General features: G+C 45.7%; 1 protein-coding gene across 1 annotated transcript in view; it reads left to right on the top strand.

The window, feature by feature from the left end:
* The window catches only part of DOK5 (docking protein 5), a 157,380-nt gene that overhangs the window by 118,042 nt on the left and 19,983 nt on the right, over nucleotides 1-19,355 (top strand). The window contains exon 6 of the mRNA XM_075528485.1: nucleotides 2,389-2,524. Within this exon, the coding sequence (XP_075384600.1) occupies nucleotides 2,389-2,524 (136 nt within the window). The remainder of the gene's footprint in view (nucleotides 1-2,388; nucleotides 2,525-19,355) is intronic.

The raw sequence follows: 19,355 nt of genomic DNA, 5'->3' as shown, positions 1-19,355 counted from the left end.
AGAAGGATATTTCACACGGCAATTGTGTTCATTTCACTTGTTTGGATGACAATATTTATTCAGAGATTTCAAAGGCCATTCAAGGAAGACTCTGGCTTCAGCAGGAAGCAAACAAAGAAAGCCACTGTCTCTGAGAGAGCTCTGACGCAGAGAGATCTGATAGGACAGATTAGAACTGTCGTCTAAGGTTCCCAGGGTGAGTCTTTTCCCTTTGGAGCCGGCTGTGGATTGGAATTGCCAACTTTTCTGTTATCAGCCAAGCACTTACCACTGCCCCAGTGGGACTCTTGTCAAAGGCAGACGTGAATTAGAGGAGTGTTTTACCAAGATCTTGTGGGTCTTGCCAATTAGGGGGTCAGAATACAGATTGCTTACCCTGCTTCCAAATTGATTTGTTGGCAACAGACTCTTTAATAGATAGAGATTGACCATTTCACTACCAGTATTGAAAAACGATAGACATTTTATCATCGGTTCTAGCTGGATACCAGGTAAATAAGATGTGACTGGGCTAATACACTGACCCAATCATAATGTCAACAATACCCTTTGCTGTGGGCTCTGTTACAAAATCTCTAGAAAAGACACCAGTTTCTCAAATTTGGGGAACACAGCCTTGGAACTACTATTAATCAATCATCCTACAAGTGAGTAACAGCTGCCACCATCTTCTCTGAAACCCAAGTTGTAGTAAGAGGAGATGAATTAATAACGACTTCTTCCCTAGGAGAAGCAGAAGGCTATATCCTGTCACGGAGGTGGTGGGTTCAGCGAGTGTTGGCACACACAAGGGATTCTTCAGGAAGGAAGGCGACCGTTGAATGTCCAGTTTTGTTCTTCATTGGGTTTGGATGACTTCATCCATAATTAAAATCATGTGATCGATGCCATGAGCTAATGCTTTCGATTATTATCTGACTGAATGAACCTTTTCTTTCTTTGTATGCATCGCTGCTTCTCGCCCTGTCTGTTGGGATGAACTTCAAGCTAAATGAGTTCTTCTCAATCCCAGAGGCCAGGATATGTACATTGAAAACTAAAAGGTCCACAGTGTATGGTGTGGATCAAATGCAAAAGCAAACAAACAAAAACATCTTATTGCATTTGTTTCATCAGCCCCAAACCCTGCAAACCAAACTCACTGCCATTGAACCAATGCTGAGTAAAACAATTGACATTGGTTTGGGGTTGAAATAGTTGCTTGGCTTTGGTGTTGTGATACACAGTGCTTTAGATGTGAGGGAAAACTAGACACCAAACCACAATTCAAATTTTCAGCAAGAGATTCAAAAGTAGAAGCGATGGATTTGTGTCTTGGAACAACCTGACCCTTTAAATAAATGAGCAAAACAACCAACCAACAAGCAAACAAAAGCCAGCAAGCTCATATTTTACTCTTGATACATCCACATGGGAGCTTCTCCTAGCACCGCGACACGTGACTTTGTCTAAATTCTTTAAGGCTCTAAATGACCTGTTAGAATTCAGTGGCAGTTATTTGGTTCACACCTAATTGTGTGTGCCAGTCTCTGCTTGTTAATTTAAGTCATAACTGTATTTTTAAGGGTGTGGGGATTTCAGCCTTGACATTAATTGTCACATTAACCCACACAGCTTTCCTTGAAGAACCTCCGGTGCCGCATGGATTAATTCTCCACTGGCATGGGCATTAAACAAAATCCTTAGCTGCCTTTGATCCATTCTACTAGGATTTTCGAAATAAAAGAAGCAGCAAGGCGTTGTCTGTAAAGAACAGTCTAGGAGAATCGAAGAGCGATGTGGAGCTGTCCTTTGACCTAGGGCCTGAATGGTTGTTATTGACGAGAAATGTTTCATGGGCTAGAGGTGGGGTGGGCTTGTACAAGGGCAACACTACGGGGAGCAGCCAGGTGAAGACCAGATTCATAGTAGGAAGCAGAGGGGCCCTGGGGGGCGCAGTGGCGTGGGAGCCGTCAGGTCAGCAATTGGAAATCACCAGCTGCTCTGTGGGAGAAAGACACAATTTTTGACTCCCTTAAAGATTTACAGGAAACCCACGGGCAGTTCTACCCTGTCCTGTAAAGTCGCTATGAGTCAGACTGATCTTAACAAGAGTGAGTGAGGGGCCCAAACAATGCGGCTTTTTAAAACTCAAAATCCACTGAGTATTGGGTGAGCCTGGCATGATTGTTTCCCTGCTCATATTCATAATCATTAACCGGGCGCTTTGAACGACGTAATGTTCTTGAGCAACTGTGAACAAGAAACGTCATTTCCTCCCCCCCCTCCCCCAATAATAAAGATGACGGTGGCTGAGCCGAGAAGAGATTTTTCGAGGCTCTTTGTGCACTGGTTTTCCTTTGAAAAGGGAGCTGCATTTTCAGAACCTGTTTGTTTTTGTTTTCACAGGATGTGTGAGACCGGTGAAGGGCTGTTTATCTTTCAAACACGCGATGGGGAGGCCATCTATCAAAAAGTCCACTCCGCTGCCTTGGCCATCGCTGAGCAGCACGAGCGCTTGCTGCAGAGCGTGAAAAATTCAATGGTACGTGTGGGATGCCCTCCTTCTGCCTCAGCGCGCAGAGCACGGCAGAGTACAGCCGGGCCATGCTTGTGCTGTAAAATGCGGTCAGCAGCTCCTGTGGCGGATGGTTTATTTACTCAACAGTACCTTACGTGGAGCACCTGCCACTCTGGAAATGTCTGAAGTAGCCAATTGCTCACACCCACCTCAATCAGACATCTCTGTTTGTTTGTCTACTTTGTGGGTCAATTATGGTCTGTGCTCTGTAGGCATAGTTACGTGGGTTATCTAAGAGTGAAGATGTATTATTTCTATCTGAAGGTATCATCTTCAGTGCTAACAGACACAACAACCCTTTCTTGGCCCCAAAGAGACATGTCTGCAGGCTGCATGCAACCCCAGCCATATGCTTGCCGTCTGTGATTGATAAACCTACATAAATACAGAGGCATAATGATGCTGCATGTACAGAAACAGTCTCGAATACTCCCTCTTCGTGGGATGGCGTGAGCCTGTGCATGTTGCACAAGCAATAGGAATCTGTGAGTGTTGTATTTAAGGGTCATAAATTCATGAAGTCATAAATGAAAGCCGAATGGTTCAATAATGCAAATCATGCACCGGGGTTGCAGACGTTTTCATATAACCGAACATCTGGAAGGAAATATGCAAACTCACAGGGAGCTGCGTTAGCAGGGTAAGACGAGGGCCGTCTGAAGTGCATTCTCTACACATGTGGGGTGGTTGGCTGTAAAGAGGGGAGGCATGCCAATAAGATGACCTGTCCCAAAGCAGCCCCAATTAATCCCAAGGGAGTAGTGCACCTTGTGCTCTGGGGTTCAGAGGAAAGCTCAGAGGAACGCTTCTCTAAAAGGCGAGGTAAGACGGGTTCTGGCTCTGTAAGCTGACAGGGTCTTTGTCAGAACCATTCAGTGCTGTCATGTAGCAGTCATGAGAGATTGATAATTAAATGAGCATGACTGTGCACCAATAAAACTTTATTGATGGACACTGAGCTTGAGGTGCCCATCATTTTGACATGTCTCAAAATAGTCGTCTTCTGCAGATTCCCCCCCTGACCATTTGAAAATGTGAGAGCTGTATTTTAGCTTATGGGTTTACAAGTCACGTGTCAATTTTGACTCATCTGCTCACCTCTGTTGAAAGGAACAAGAGTTTGCTGGGAGCTATGGTAAGCTGAGCCTTTGAGGGAGAGTTGCAATGGGTTTGCGAACATTGGATGTGGTGGTGGGTGTGCCCTGGAGATCGGAAGTGAATACAGGGGTAGACACAGATAAAAGAGAGAGAGAGAGAGCTCAAAGCAACCCAATCAAGGAATTTGAGATTTTTCCCTCCCCGTGGAGGTAGACCCAGTCTCAACACCAAGTCACTGCAGTTTTAGTCTGGTGGAAGAGAGCGCCATCGACATGTCCCTGCTCCAATTTCTTTCTTTGTAAAGGGGGGAAGAGAATTGTATTTCTCTTAATGTCTTCTGGGGAGAGTTAAGGGAGAAATTCGCATACAGCCATCAGCACAGAACTCATCACGTACTAATTTTCAGCTCGCGGTAACTGCTGGTCTCACTGTTATTAATAGCCGAGGCAACGTTAGCAGTTCTATTAATAGATGAGCAGTTTAGTTGGTCTAGAGGGAGCCTAGCAGTGGTGACACTGATGAACCTGAACGGGGTATTATCCAGGAACTGCACCCAGTGCCATCGACACCTCATCTTTTTTCCCCCTTCCTTTTTGAGGGTTTTAGGAGAACAAGTCTAAGGACAAGATCAAGAAGCAATTGGGAATGACATAATCGGATAATTCTTTGGAGAATCAGAATTGAATTCAGTTTTGTGAGAAGCAGAAATATTTACTGTGTCCTTATTTCTAAGGGGATCTAGCTGTGTGTCATTGAAAGATTGCGGACAACACAGCAACATAGAAAAAGCTATGTAAATTAACCATTGTCCTGCCTCATAGAAATATACACTGTGCCAGCTTTAAAATTTTTTTTAACGTTTTGAGATCTAATTCACATATCACCCATTTCTAGCTTTTTAGTGTTCACCTCTCTAGTATGTTAGCTATGTGCATCTAGCAAATGAGTTCTTTTGGAAACACTGCCTTTTAAAACAAAACATCACATAAGACCCACATGTTTCCACATCATTACAGATAATTTCATGGTTGTATAGAACTACATAATCACAGCCAATTTCATGGTTGTATAGAAGTACATTGTGTGGCTATTCCAGCCCAATCTATGTTCATCAATGATTATTAGTTTGGGATCAATTCTTGCACACTGAATCCTGAATCAAAGGAACCACGCCCAAGGTTCCTAGCTGTTCTTCCCAAATACCAAACCACTTGCCACTGAGTTGACTCTCATCCATGGCGACCCCACATGTGTCCGTGTAGACCTGTGCTCCATAGAGCTGACAATGGATGAGTCTCAGAATTAGATCCTCAGCCCTTACTTCCGAGTTGCCTCTGGGTGGGCTCCAAACTCCCACCTTTTGATTAATAACCAAATGCATTAGCAATCTGAACTACTCATAAACTCTTTTCCAATGAGCTTTTCAGAAAGACTTCTGAAACTAATATAATCTTAGCTTCCATCTCCCCATATAGTCACCAGTTCTGGACACTGCAATCTGGATGGACAGAGAGAGAGATAGATAAGATCGTTAGATAGATCCTTGTGCAGTAGAATTCAGGATCACTTACAATCGACAGGGCAATGACATTGCATTAGAATCGGGTAAGTTTCCCACAGATGCCTTAAGGTAGCTGGAGACGGTTTTTCAAGATTACCTTGTGGCCATAAACGTGTGTGCTTCAAAGGCTGGCTCTGTGAGCACACGTGTTTCTACTTACAGCCTTCTCATTATTTCTGCTAAAATTTAATCGGGTCTATGAGTAATTTGTTCAGATCATCCCTTTGCAAATTCTACTAGAAAACCATGTCGTTTGCTCTTAATTTGCTGTATGCTTAATGAGATCTATAAAATGAATGTGGTTTTATAGCAACCACATCCTGCTTTAGTGGAAACGAGCGAACTTCAACGTGGGATTTGAATCTCAGGGAACGGGAAAAGCTTAAAATCAACTTACTTTAATCAATCCCAGATGAGTGGAAAAGAGCGATACCACGTTCAAATCAAGCAAATGACAACTCAACTTACTCTTCCCCCCTCGGCTTGTACTTTGCATCTGCTGGTCACCAGGCATGGAGCCACACTGATCTGGCTGTTTTCTCAACTTGGAATTGCTGTACCACCCTGCTGGCTTGCTTCTCACAATTGGATCAACCTGCTGAAGTCCTTGCCTTCATGAGGGTTTCCCCATGAGGCAGTCCTGACCTGTTGTTGGGGGGTGTTGAGGTGCAGTGGTTCAGCACTTGCTGCTAAATGAATGAAGAGCTGGCAGTTCAAACCCACCAGCCCTTCCCTGAGAGAAAGCTGAGGCAGGCTGCTTGCCTAAAGAGTACAGCCTTGGGAATCCTATCGGGCAGTTCTCTTCTGTTCTATTGAGTTGTTACGAGTCAGAATAGACTCCAAGACACTGGATCTGTGAACCCACTGTTAGACTTCCTGGGTGGCTGCTGACTAAAGGTTGGAGGTTCGAATCCACCGGGACACACTTGGGAAGAAAGACCTGGTGATCTACTTCCAAAAGATCAGCCATTGAAAACCTAAAGAATACAGTTCTCCTCGGAAACATATGGGGTTGCCATGAATTTGAATGGATTTGAGAGCAATTTGTTTTGATTTTACCTATATAATATGTTTTCCTAAGAGCATAATGAAGCCCACCCCTACACACAGATAATTAAAATGCTGCCCTCCAGCTGATTCTGACACATAGCGACCCTGTGTAAGGTGGCTGAGACTGTAAATCTTGATGGGGGCAGAGAATCTCGTCTTTCTCCAGAGGACAGTTGGTGAGTTTGAACCAATAGCCTGTGGTTTTGCAGCCCAAGGCCTAACCCACTGCAGCACAAGGCTCTTCAATAGTGTGATAGTACGATTGATCTCATTTCCGATAAATGCCAAACCCAAACCAAACCCACGGCCGTTGAGTTGATTCCAACTCAAAAAGGATTCTGAGGTGATACACCTTTAGGGAAGTCCAAGGCCTATATTTCTACTGGACTGGCTGATGGGCTCGAGACGCTGCTGATGTTCGGGGTAGCAGCCGAGCGCTCTATCCACTGCACATCCAAGGCTTCTTGCTTTGTGATAGGTTGTTTAATACCATTTATCAAGTCTCCAATGCTTTGTTTTTTTCTCTAATCACCACACTGATTGTGACAGTCATTGATCTGCCGTCATTCATGTCTCCATCCAAAGATGCTTACAGAGCACCCCATGTGCTTGTTCTATGGTGGCATATATGACATAGGGGACAGTGTGGTACATAGACACAAGACCCCTGGTCCCATGGGGCTTGCAGCGTGAAAGGATGCTATGCAATTCCCTTGAGCTGGAAGGGATTACTGCCCCCATCGTGTAGCTGAGAATATTGAACTCAGGAAAGTTATTTGCCCTGGCGGCATAGTGGTTGCCAGTTGGGCTGTGATCCTCAAGGTCAGCCATTCGAAACCAACCAGGAGAAGACGGGGCTTTGTGCTCCTATAAATAGTCTTCATCTGGAAAACTCATAGGGGCAGATCTACCCGGTCCTAGAGGGTCGCCATGAGTCAACATGACTCCACGAGAGTGAGATTTTTGGTTTAGAGCTCATCGCTGTAGATTCAAGGTTGCAGGTTGTTTATCTTTATGATTTCAGCCGACCTCTCAGACCGCTCTTCCCTAATCCCTGAAAGAGATTAGGGACTACCATGACCTGTCATGTCCCCACTGGAATCTGCCTGGACATCTCCATACTACTCCAAATACCAGCGTGACTTTCCGAAACACCCATCCATTTCCTGTCTCTAAAAATACTCCCTGTTGAAAGAGATCCTGTTCCCTTTCGCCCTTTGGATGAGATAACTGTCTTATTTCTTATCATTCTTATTATGCGGCCAGTAACTTTTCATTGCAACCTAGTCCTGCTTTCCACCCTGCAGGGCTGCGAGAAGGGGTGGGCCAGCCAGGACACTGAGGGGAGGGCAGATGGATGAATGGGGGGGGGCGGGTCTCGGAGGCAGGCAGGAACTCTGGCCCAGCTGCTGGTGAACTGGCAGGCAGGCTGCCAGGGCCTCGTGGGTATTCCCTGGATCCGCTCGCTATTTTTTGCCATCTTGGAGATCAGTGTCTGTGACAGAGTCTAATTTTGGAACAAGGAGTGGTAGCGTGTGGGATGTTCCTCATTCCTGGACTGAGCTTGTCACTCTGAGAATTATCTTCCAGCCCAGAATCTCAAGGTAGGGATTGAGGCCAGTGCAACTGGCCCTTCCTGGGTCTCAGGGGGGCTCCCAGTGGGGTTCCCTTGCACTAGACATTCAGAACCAGGGTGATGCCTCCCCCATACTCTACACATTATTTTGAGTGAAATCAAAACTACTAACCTCCACTTGCTGCTGGCGTTGTGTGTTTTAGTTGATCAACTTCTATGCCTAATTTGGCAGAGAACATTAGCTAGTGTGTTTGTGGAATCTAAGGGGCATTCTTCCATGATTTGTGAAACTGAATTAACTTCTTATATTCCAAGCACTTTCAGAAGCAACATGTTACACAATCCTTTTCCCTCCTGAGGACATCAGAGAGATCGCAGGATCAATTCCATTATTATTCAGCCATCATAGGTGAGCTCTGAAGGGTGTGGTTAGATGTGTTTAAACCCCCTTCTCACCATGTTTCTTACTGGCTCTACCCTGTTCTTCTAAAAAAATAGTTTAAATGTTATGCCCTCTATTATGTATAACTTCTGATTCGTTGTAGAACTTAAATTTTGCTCATGTACTGTGACTGTGATTATTAACTCCTCTCCACTTCATATTAAATCCTTTTTCTGTCTTTGTATACTCACTTGAAGAAGCCCCACTGGTGCTTTGGGGTAAGCATTACTAAAGAAAGGTAGGCAGTTCAAGCCCACCAGCCGCTCTGAGGGAGAAAGATGAGGCTGTCTGCTCTCATAAAGTGTGGCAGCCTTGGAAATCTTATGTAGGGTCACTGAATCAGAATTGACTGGACGACAGGGCTTTTTTTTGAGTTGTATAGTAATCATTATTCAAAACTTTGATCAAATGCCCCATAGAGCGGTGTAGTAGGTCCCACACCAAGGGACACTATAGTGTTGGGTTTTTTTGGTGGCAGCAGCCACTCTCCTCATTCTTACATGAAGGGACCGGTGAGTTGGAACCATCAATCTTGCATCTAGCAGGTCAATGCCTAACCCCCAGAGAACACAGAACATTAACCAAAAAATGTAAATCATTGGCATTCTTCACGGAGCCTAAAATGACATGTTATCATTGAGCACCCCCACCCGCAACCTGCAGCCATGGCATTCTATAGAGTTCTATGGCTTTCATTTGTCAAGATAGATTTCTCTTTACTTCTCAAAATGCAATTCACCGATCTCTTTCAGGGGCCATGTTAGTTCTGGGAATTAACTCTAAAAGTGTCTTCGCAGCAGCGAAGAGGGTGCGTGCTGTGTGGTTTTTGGTGGAAGTCACACTTGCATTCGTCCGCTCTACCTGTTAACAGACCTTTGCCGAGCCCTCTTCTGCACCAGACACTGACTGAGTGCTGGGGAAACAGCGTACAAGAAGCTGACATCACCACCACCCTGCCTACTCTTGGGGAGCTTATTTGTCATCAGAGAAATAACTGGGGGTGACTTAAATGCCCACTAAGCAGAGACTTCAATGCCCACTAAACTTAAATGCCCATAAATTACAGAGCATCATATCACGTGAATGCATTAAAAATTAGAATAAAAACCCACTGTCATTCCTAGTGACCTATGGCTGGGCAGATCTACCCTGCCCTGTAGAGTTGCTATGAGTTGACATCAACTCAATGGCAATGAATTAGGTAGTTTTTTGTTTTTATTGAGAAGTTACTATGTGTCAAGAGTTATCTCAAAAAATGGGTTGATATTTAATCTTCAGTAGGACCCTTTAACATAAAAACGAATAACCCACTTCATGCGGAGGAGTGTGAACCGAGGGACACACAACCACGTAGGTGGTAATGGAGCCAAGATTCAAACACAGCTGACTGCAGCCTCTACAGGCCCCACCTGGACCCCATGTGATGCATTGTTGTTGGCTGATGTCAATGGACTCAACACAGCTTCATGCTCAATTAAACAAAAACAATACCAGTTCCTGCATCTTGCATTGATTGGGTGCATATTGGACTCGTGATCCATGGAGGCTTTCATAGGCAAGTTTTTAGAAGCATTTCACCAGGTCTTTCTTCCTCATCTTAGTCTGGAAGCAGTGCTGAAACCTATTCAGCATCATGGCAACTTGCAAATCTCCACTGAGGGGGGCAGGGACTACATGGCTGTGGTGGAGATGTATTGGCCAAGAACCCAACCCAAGTCTCCTGCTTGGTAGGCAAGAATTCTGCCGCGGAACCACTCTCTCCTCAAGTTTGTTATACTGCATACAGCTAAAGTAAAATTAGCTCAGAAAAGTCACAAAACACGCGTTGCCATTTCTTTTCCAGAAATTAAACGTCCATTTAGTCATTTTCCCTTAAAATAAATGCAACTGTTCATTCAGGCGGAATAGATGCAGATAAAATGCAAGTTTCCTCCCTAAATTGACTATGGCTTGGTTCCTTTGGACCAGGAAACAATGCCATTTTCTGAGCTCGTCATGTTCCGTCTCTTATAGCAACACGAGGGCTCTCCCTGTGCAATGTGTGTTTTAATCATCTCTTTCATCTGGTTATTAAATGCTGCCCTACTTCTAAGATTCCTCCCCAGAGCTGTGAGCTCCGAGAACTGTGTCATGCTGTTGTTTTGCTCATAGCTGCCTCAATCGCAAGAGGAAAAGCGAATTCTTTTATTAGGTCAGTGTTTGACTGCATCTGTCGATATTAAGTGTAAGGCTAGGGCTCCGTAAAGTGGACAGCAAACTCACAGCCCCATGATGGCAAGGCAGTAAGCCTCTCTCTTTAAAAAAAAAAAAATCATTTTATTGGGAGCTCCTACAGTTCTTATCACAATCCATCCATCCATCCTTTATGTCAAGCACATTTGTACATTTGTTGCCATCATCATTCTCAAAACATTTGCTTTCTACTTGAGCCCTTAATATCAGCTCCTCATTTTCTCCCCACCTTCCCCAGGGGCCCCTCCCTCACGAAACCTTCATAATTCATAAATTATTATTATTTTGTCATATCTTGCACTGTCATATCTCACACCTCTCCCTTCACCCACTTTTCTGTTGTCCATCCGAGGATCATGGGTACATCTGCTTGACCATTGCGGGAAATGGTCAGGTGTGCCGTTGGCTACCGTGGCAAAGAGGAGAGTTAGGAAGGATTAGGAGAGATGAGTGGAATCAATGCAGTTTTTAATCAATCTTGAAACATTAGGGAACAAGTTGAGCCATTCGTGCCAGGGCACAGCATACATTCTGCACCCAGGCCCAGGGAGTAAGCCGTTTCCATTCTGTGGGCAACTCGTGTGGCCTCTGCTGCTGTGGGTCTGGGTGCCTCTCATCTTTCCCTCCATCTGTCTCTTTTTCCTTCGTTCTCTTCTTCTTCTTCGCTTAAAAAAGGTAAAAGCTAGTCTTAGCTCCAAGGAGCTCTGGTCAGATCGGCTGCCCATTGTGCTGTGAGCTCAGGGCTAGCAGTTTGAACCACCAGCTGCTCCACAGAAGAGAGACGTCCTGCTCCCCATGGAGCGCCACGGGCTGTTCCACTCTGTCCTCTAAGGTCACTGGGAATCGGAATGGACTCGATGGCAGGGTATTATTCGATGGTTGCGGTTTTTTTTGTTTTTAGTTCTAGACCACACAACAGGGCATCAGGGTGTGCCCAATTAGATCCCTGCCCTCGACCCTGGTCTCTACATTAGATACAAATGTGCATTTTAAATCAGCCTCTATCCTCTAAGCCATTTAGATTCATGTTTCTCCTACTAAGGAGTATTGGTGACATAGTAGTTCAAGTTGGGCTGCTAATTGCCAGGTCAGCAGTTCAAAACCACCAGCTGCGTTGGGAGAGAAAGATGGCACTTTCTACTCCCATAAAGAGTCACAGCCTCGGAAACCCACTTTGACCTAGAAGGTCGCTATGAGTGGGCGTACCTCAATGGCAGTGAGTTTGGTTTGGGGTTGTTTTTTGTTTTGTTTTTAACCTCCTACCAGAAGACAGAAGCAATCATTCCAATGATCTATCAGTAGAACCCCAGGTCATTTATGGTTTTAACCAGAATGGGTCATTTTTGAGAATCCGTGTAAGCACCATTTACAAACAGTTCCAGCCTGTGGTAGCCCTTGCAGGAGAATGCTCCACCTGACCGTGCCCATTCCCTGCTGATGGTACAACATTGGCCAAAGGCAGCCTCATTCATGCCATGAGAAGCATGGGGTGGGGATTCAGACCTGGAATCCGCATGGCTGTCGCAGACGATGACAATTTCACCATGCCGGGGCAGTCAGTAGTTTATGCAGAACTAGAAACTGGTCACTTAATAGACTCCAAGCATTCAGCTACAAGCATGAACTGGAGCACCCTTCTCCACTGTGTAGCTAGAGGAGGGGAAGGCTCAAGGTATCTGTTGACTCCACGGTACAGTTCTGTGTCTCAAGTGGCCAGAGCCTGGAGACAGCGTGGTGAAGTGTGCCAAAGATGGCAGGGCAGGTGCTGAAGGTGGTAAGCCCACGCCCAAGACATTTGTGTTTAGTCCCTGAGGTATTAATATGTGAAGACAAAAGAAAAAAATACTTAGGCTTGATTTTGGCATTTGAAACCGGAGGTTACACCTACAACACAGGAGTCTGTCTTTAGAGATGAATGCGGAGGCTGAATAAAACTGGACCTGCTTTAAAACAGAAACACCATTTCACGACCGTCCTTGCTTTTCAGTTTTTAGTACACCTCGTTCCCTCTGTACCCTGAAAGCATTACTGCTGCGTGCCACCTGCGATGCGACGCACACGTCTCCAGGTTTGCGATGCAGGGGAGCTCGTGGTGGTGCCGGTGAGGTGTACTGGCTGCCACTGCTGAGAACATGTTGGACTGCGACTTGAAAAGCCAGTGGTCCAAACTCCCCCAGCCTCTCCAGGGGAGAAAGAAGAGTCAGTCTGCTCTTCTAAAGATTGACAGCCTCAAACACTCTATCTAGGGCCACAAAGAGTCAGACGCGGCTGCATGGCAGTGGGTTGGTTTTGCTTTGGGTGGGAAATGAACCCTTGGCAGTTTGAACCCATGCAGTGGAGTCCCACGAGAGACACTTGCTGATCTGTTTCTGTAAGGTTACAGCCCAATGAGCCCCATGGAGTAGTTCTCCTCTGCAGAACCCGGACTCGCCATGAGTTGGAATCGACTCAATGCCAGCTGGGTCTTTTGTTTTAGTTTGACTTGGTTTGGCTTCAGGGAACAGCTCCAGAATGCCTTGATTTCCATATTATTATCAAGCCACGTGTTTCCCCGATATCTTTTCTGTTGTCAAAGATTAAGGTCATTTACTTGGGAGCAAAGGCTGGCCCTTACTGGGGAAAGTGCCGGAGGGATGTGCATCTAGGAGGTTATGATGGGAAATGCTATGTGTGTGTGTGCGTGCGCGTGCGTGAAACTAGCCAGGTGGTCTGCAGCAGAGGAGCAAACCAGACACATTCAGTCCACAAAGCAAAAATGGTGTGGTGGGCTTTTAAAGGCTCTTCCAGATGTGTTGAGTCACACTGAGGAGTCTAAGATGATGGCCACAGAGTATCAAAGCAAGCAGGAGCCCCTTCTGAGCACGGTGCCCTGTGCACATGCACCGGCTGCATGCCTGTGAAGCCAGCCCTGGTGACAGGGGACGGGTGATGAACGCAGCCAGGCAAATGAATGCAGTCTCCTTAAACCAGTGGGTCTCCACGGGTGGCGATTTTGCCTCCTGGAGGTGGTTGGTGAATATCTGGAGTCAACTATGGCTGTCTACACTAGGGAAAGGCGAACACTACTGACAGAGGCTAGGGATGTTGCTGAACATTCTCCAACAAAGAGAGACCCTCTCCCCACCCACCCCCCTCCCCCCTACAAATGATTATGGGATCCACAAGGTCATTTGTGCTGTGGTGGAGAAACCCTAATCCAAATATCAAAGATGTTCTGATTAGAAGACTGGGCTGGAATTTGATGGGTCAGGTTGTCTGCGATTCAATGTCACTTATGAGCGATGCAACGGGACCTCTCTGTTCTTGTTTACTTCCTGTGTCCTAAGCAGGTGAATGCCACAGAGCCCATTCCTTGTACTTTCCTGTGGTTCGCATGAGCTCGTGCTTGGCAGGCACTTAGAAGAGTGTGTGACACATGGTGTGTTGTTGTCAGGTGTCCTCACGTTCCTTCCAACCCATAGTGACTCTGGTGCGCAGCCGAAGGAAACATTGCCTGGCCCTGTGCCATCCTCACAACGGCGGTCATGCCGCAGCCCATTCCTGCAGCCACGGCATCAACCCACCTCACGGAGGAGCTTCCTTTTTGTTCGCTGTCCTTCTGCTTTGCCAAGCATGATGTCCTTTCCCAGGGACTGGTCTTTCCCGGTCGCATGACTGAAGAATGTGCGATGACAGACAGTACCTCAGCCCACGCAAAGAGCAACAAATGTGAGCTCTTAGCCAGCTGACCTTTCTAGGAACCAAGATGGGTGCCGACTGGGCCAGAACAAAGAGATTTCACCTGGAAGCAATCGGGAGACAGCACATCACATCAGGGACCGAGCACTCCTTTCTGAAAGACACGGATGATGGAATGAAAAAAGCGTGGAGCTAGGCTGGCTTCATCCAACCTCAAGTCAAGGCTCTGTGTTCTGTGTGGACCAACTCCAGGACACAGCACCGAGCAAGAACGGCGTTATAGACCAGCCAGCACCTGTTAGACCTTCCCTGCAGAGCAAGGTGACAGGAAACAGCAAAAGACAGTACAACACACACACACACACACACACACATGATGGGGGCCGGTCTGCTCAGCTTTCCACTTGGGGAATTTTGACCCAGCGCTAGTATAAGACAAGAAATGCAAATCACCTCATCTGCTTAGCTAGTCTCAGCTCTATCCTTTTGTGAGGTCTCGGTCGTTGTGTGCTTTGGGTCACAAAGACATCTTCCTCGACTGAGGGTGAGCCTGGCGTGTTGACCTCAAGTCAAAAAGCTGGGGTGGACAAAGACTACACCTCATTTTGTCTACGACAAGCTCAGTGACTTGCCCAAGGGCTTGGTAAATGATTGTTAGGTACAACGGATATTTGGTGAATGGTTGTTGGAATAAAAGATATTGCCTTATGGGAACAGAGAAAAAGAAAAATATATAGGAAGTCAGAATTCCAGATGGAAGGTCCAAGTTCCAGGCAGCAGGTCTTGACGCCCCCAGGCTGTCTAATGCAGTGCACAGGTGGGGAGCGCTTTGCCTTGGTAAGGATGCATTAAAACTTTCTAGAAGCGAAGGGAGCAATGATTTTGTTTTATGCGTGTGGCTGAGAATTCAGATGGCTCTGAATAAATTGATGCAAATTGCTCTCATCCCCCATGCAAATAACCATTCGCGTGCATCTGGTGCTCGGCAAAACGTCTGCACTTGGAGACTTGGCCCCAAATGGCTGCTTTCACTCACAGTCTGGTTTCTCAAAGCTGCGAGTGACAATGGAGGCATTGTTCTCTTCTGAGATCTGCTCACCGAGTACGCTTCTCGGCTGCGTGTTTTCTGTCGGAGGAGAGCAATCTCTCTCCCACCCACTCCTTCTTTTCCTGTTCCGTTGGCACATTCACGAAGGAAGCGCTGCTTGCTCTCTTTGCTGGACTATTTCAATAACATTCAGGAGGCCACAGTCACATTAAAAACCTTCTCATTATGTTAGGTGAAGGTGTACACAGTAAATTCGTTTCCCCTTCCACAATTTATACACAACTTGTTCTGTACCATTGGCTGTTACCCAGGCAAGGTGTCAGCCGTTGCCCAGTTTCCACCCTCCCCCCTCGCCGCCCGCCTTGCCTCCTCATCTTTGCTGTGGCCAAATGGTGCCTGTTGGGTCACCAACAGTACTTAGCTGACTGTTCTTTGATCAAGTGTCTGCTCATGTCCTTTAGCCCCTGGTTGATCTGATTGTTGTATTTTTGTTGTTCAGGTGTTGAGCTTTTTACACATATAAGTGATTAGATTAGACCCTTGTCAGTTTTGTTGTTGCCAACAATGTTTTCGTAGTCAGTGGGTTCTTTTTGTTCTTTTGGTAATGTGTTTTGATATAATTTTTAGGAGGTCCTAGTTAGGTAGTGTTTCTTGTGCATTTTTAAAGCTGTGTTTGATGGTGCGTGTAGACCATAAAATAGGATCCCAGCTTTATCCCTTTGTGATCTTTGTGGTGCTAGGTCTAACATTTAGGTCCTGGAGCCATTCTGAGTTAGTGTTTATGTATGATGTTCGGTAGAGATCCCGCTTTGTTATTTTGCGAATGGATGTGCTGTTTGCCATTCTCGTTTGTTAAAGATACAACGATCTCTTCCTCACTGGATGATCTCCAACCTTTGTCAAAGACCAGTTGTCCCTGGATGAGTGAATTGACCTTTGGGCTCCCGACATTGATCCCATGGCCTGTGCTCTTGTACCAGTGTCGTGCAGAGTTGAGCTCTGTGGCTGCATAGTAAGTTCTGAGCCCAGGAAGTGTGCAGGCTCCGACTTTGTTCCTCTCCAGTAGCACTCTATTTGGCCTCATTCCTTTTGTCTTTTGTGTCCCTGGCTATATTTATTCTGAGGTTTTAATTCCTTTAGGGACTATTGTAAATGGAGTTGCTTTCTTGATCTCCTTTTTGGGAGTTTCCTTGAAGCATCTAATGGATTTTAGAATGTTGATCTTATGTTCTGGGACTTGGCTGGACTCTTCTTTTAGGCCCAGTAACTTTCTATGTAACGGCTTGGAGTTTGTATGTGTGGGAGAATGACATCTGTGGGTAAGGATAGTTTTACGTCTTCCTTACTGCGTTATGGGCATTGACTGAGGATCCAAGCAAAATTAAATCCTTGACCTTTTCTGTGACAGATGTACTGTGCCAACTAAGCCAATAGGAACATGTGGGCGGAGTTTAATCAGGTTGCCGTTTGACTGGAGGACGACCAAGATAATAAAGCCTGCATCCCATCTTCCTCTTCCTCCCTGGTGATGCTGCTTGAGCTAGGGAGCTGCACTACCTGTGGGCCAAGCCACATGGATCGAGTCACTAGAGCTTGAGGCTCCTCTGAGACTTGCTTCTCCACACTGCTGGTGCATACATTGCTTGAGCTTGAGGCTGGTGGCGTTTGAGATCAAATTGGACCTGCTTCCCTAAGCTCCCGAGCTACTCACTGTTGCTTACCCACCCTGCTGCCTCCAGGCAGACTCTGCCTGTCTTGCCTGAGGGAAGACTCTGCTGTCTGCTTCCTTGACCTTGGACCATCAGCCTGCATGAATTGAAGGACTTCCAGTATACTAACTGTTCCAGGAAAGTGAGTTGAACTGAGCCCTTTGTACTGCTGTGTGGACTAATTAGCTGTTATATTCCTTCTTGCTGTATATATAAGATCATAAGTGTCCTGGTTTGGGTTCTGTAGGGAACCCTGCCTAATACAATTTCCATCTTTCCTCCATTCATCATAATGCTGCTTATAGGGCTGTTTGTGGGAACTTTCCATTGTATACTGAAGGCTGAAATCTTTGATTGTCATCTCCAAGCCCTCTTCCCTTTCAGCAAGCAATGTTGTGTCATCTGCCCTTGCAGATTGTTAATGAACTTTCTTCCAATCCTGATGTCACCTTCTCCTTCCATGAGTCCAGCTTCTCCGATTATTTGCTCATCATATAAATTAGATAAGTATGGTAAAATAATACAACCTTTAATGCACACCTGTTCTGATGTTCACTCATGATGTATTCGTTATTTATTTCAATCCCACCACAAGCCACTCAATAGGAGAAAGAGAAGGTTGTCTGCTCCTGTAAAGATTTAATATCTCGGAAACCCTAAATTCTACTCTGTCCCAGAGCCCGTGATGAGTTACAATGGACTCAATAACACTGTGGGTTGTTCTCTTTTGTTTTAAGCACAACAATAATTATACATGAGGACATTGTTGTTCTATCATAGAATTCTCATCCTCCTTGCAGGATATCTGGGCTTGAATGCCAGCCAGTGCATCTCCTGTGTGGTTACCACCCATCTATCCGTGAAGGTTTGCCTGTTGGTGTGATAGTAAACAGGTATTAGGGGAGCTTCCCGACACAGATGGGCTAGAACAAAGAGCCTGGCAATCTATATCCCAAAATCAGCCAGTGTACATCCTATTTAAAGGTCATGATAGTTCAATTTGCATCCCTTCATGGGGTGCAGTAAATAGCCCAGGAATGGTTCTCTCTGTTGTGCAGGGACTCTGAGTGAGGAGCCACTTTGGTGACCATTCATGACAACAGCAGCGGATTAGTACATAACTTGCCAGATAAGACCACAGATTTCTTGGCATAGTTCCTGGAACCTACTTCATACAAAAACAACCTCAGCTATTATAAATATTGATTTATAGTTACACAATAAAATGAAAATGAGCAGGCAGATAATAGAGCTTTCACATTAATGACCCATTCATGCATTTAGGCGGATAATCAACTTGTCGGTGGTTCAGTGACCCAACCACTTTCTCTTAAGTGCCTACTGTGTGCCAAGACTCATGCCAGACAAAGCTCCTGAGTTCACAGAGGAAATCTCTTTCTATGGAAAGAGAGCTCCACCCGAAAGAGGGTGGGTTCTCTTGCTAAGGGAAGTGGGTCCATGTGGAGGCAGAGAGTGCCTTGAGAGAGGGGGGTTTTAACCAGTGGCCAAGGACTGTAATGTCCTGGAGTGCAGAGGGACTATGTCATATTCATTTCCAATGGTTTTTTTCAGCACCTAGCACAGTTACGTGCCTTATGGTGGTCGGTGTTGTTGTTAGGTGCTATCTAATTGGTTTCAACTCAGTTACCCTAAGGACAATTGTTCTTGTGTTGAGCCCGCTGTTACAGCCACGGTGTCAATCCATCTTGTTGAGGACCTTCCTTTTTGTGGCTGTTCCTCTACTAATCCATGATACCCAAAGTGTATAAATGGGTAGGAAGAGTAAATGAATGAACTGAAGCATGGGTGCGGAATTGGTGGAGCTGGAAAGGGAAAAGGGAGGCTGGTCGGGCAGGGAAGGTGTAAGCAGAAAGTCTCTCAGGAGGGTTGAACCGATTGAGAGCTAATGGCATTGGGAACACACCGCTCCGGCTCGCTCTGCACTGAGCGTCTGCTGCTCTGTCCTTCCTGTTAATCTAGTCTTACAGAAATTTCACTAGATGCCAAGATATGATCCTGTAGATTATGATTAGTATTGTGTGTGTTTTCATTATGTTTTTGTCTGTATCTCTTCTCCTCCTCGCCCTTCAGTAGCCTTGTTGAGAAGGTTCTGTCTGTTTTCCCATAGTTCCCCATTGTGCACATACAATCCGCTACAGACTGATATTGCTGTATCTACCTAGGAAGGTATACAGACACACCAGGTGTGTGGACTTTAAAATCTTTGTTTACACAATTATGATTCCATTATGCATGTGTACAACTACATCCTGGATTCCTCATTTAACAGTAAATACCAAAAGCATTTAGTTCCAAACCATGTGGTGTATGTCTAAGGTAGGGATTGGTGACCTATGGCCCAGGGGCAAAATCTGGCCAGTGTCTAGTTTCTAAATAAAGT

The sequence above is a fragment of the Tenrec ecaudatus genome, chromosome 12, assembly GCF_050624435.1.
Source record: "Tenrec ecaudatus isolate mTenEca1 chromosome 12, mTenEca1.hap1, whole genome shotgun sequence".
NCBI lineage: Eukaryota > Metazoa > Chordata > Mammalia > Afrosoricida > Tenrecidae > Tenrec > Tenrec ecaudatus.
Note: the sequence above shows the minus strand (reverse complement) of the source record. Positions and strands in the feature narration are given on the sequence as shown.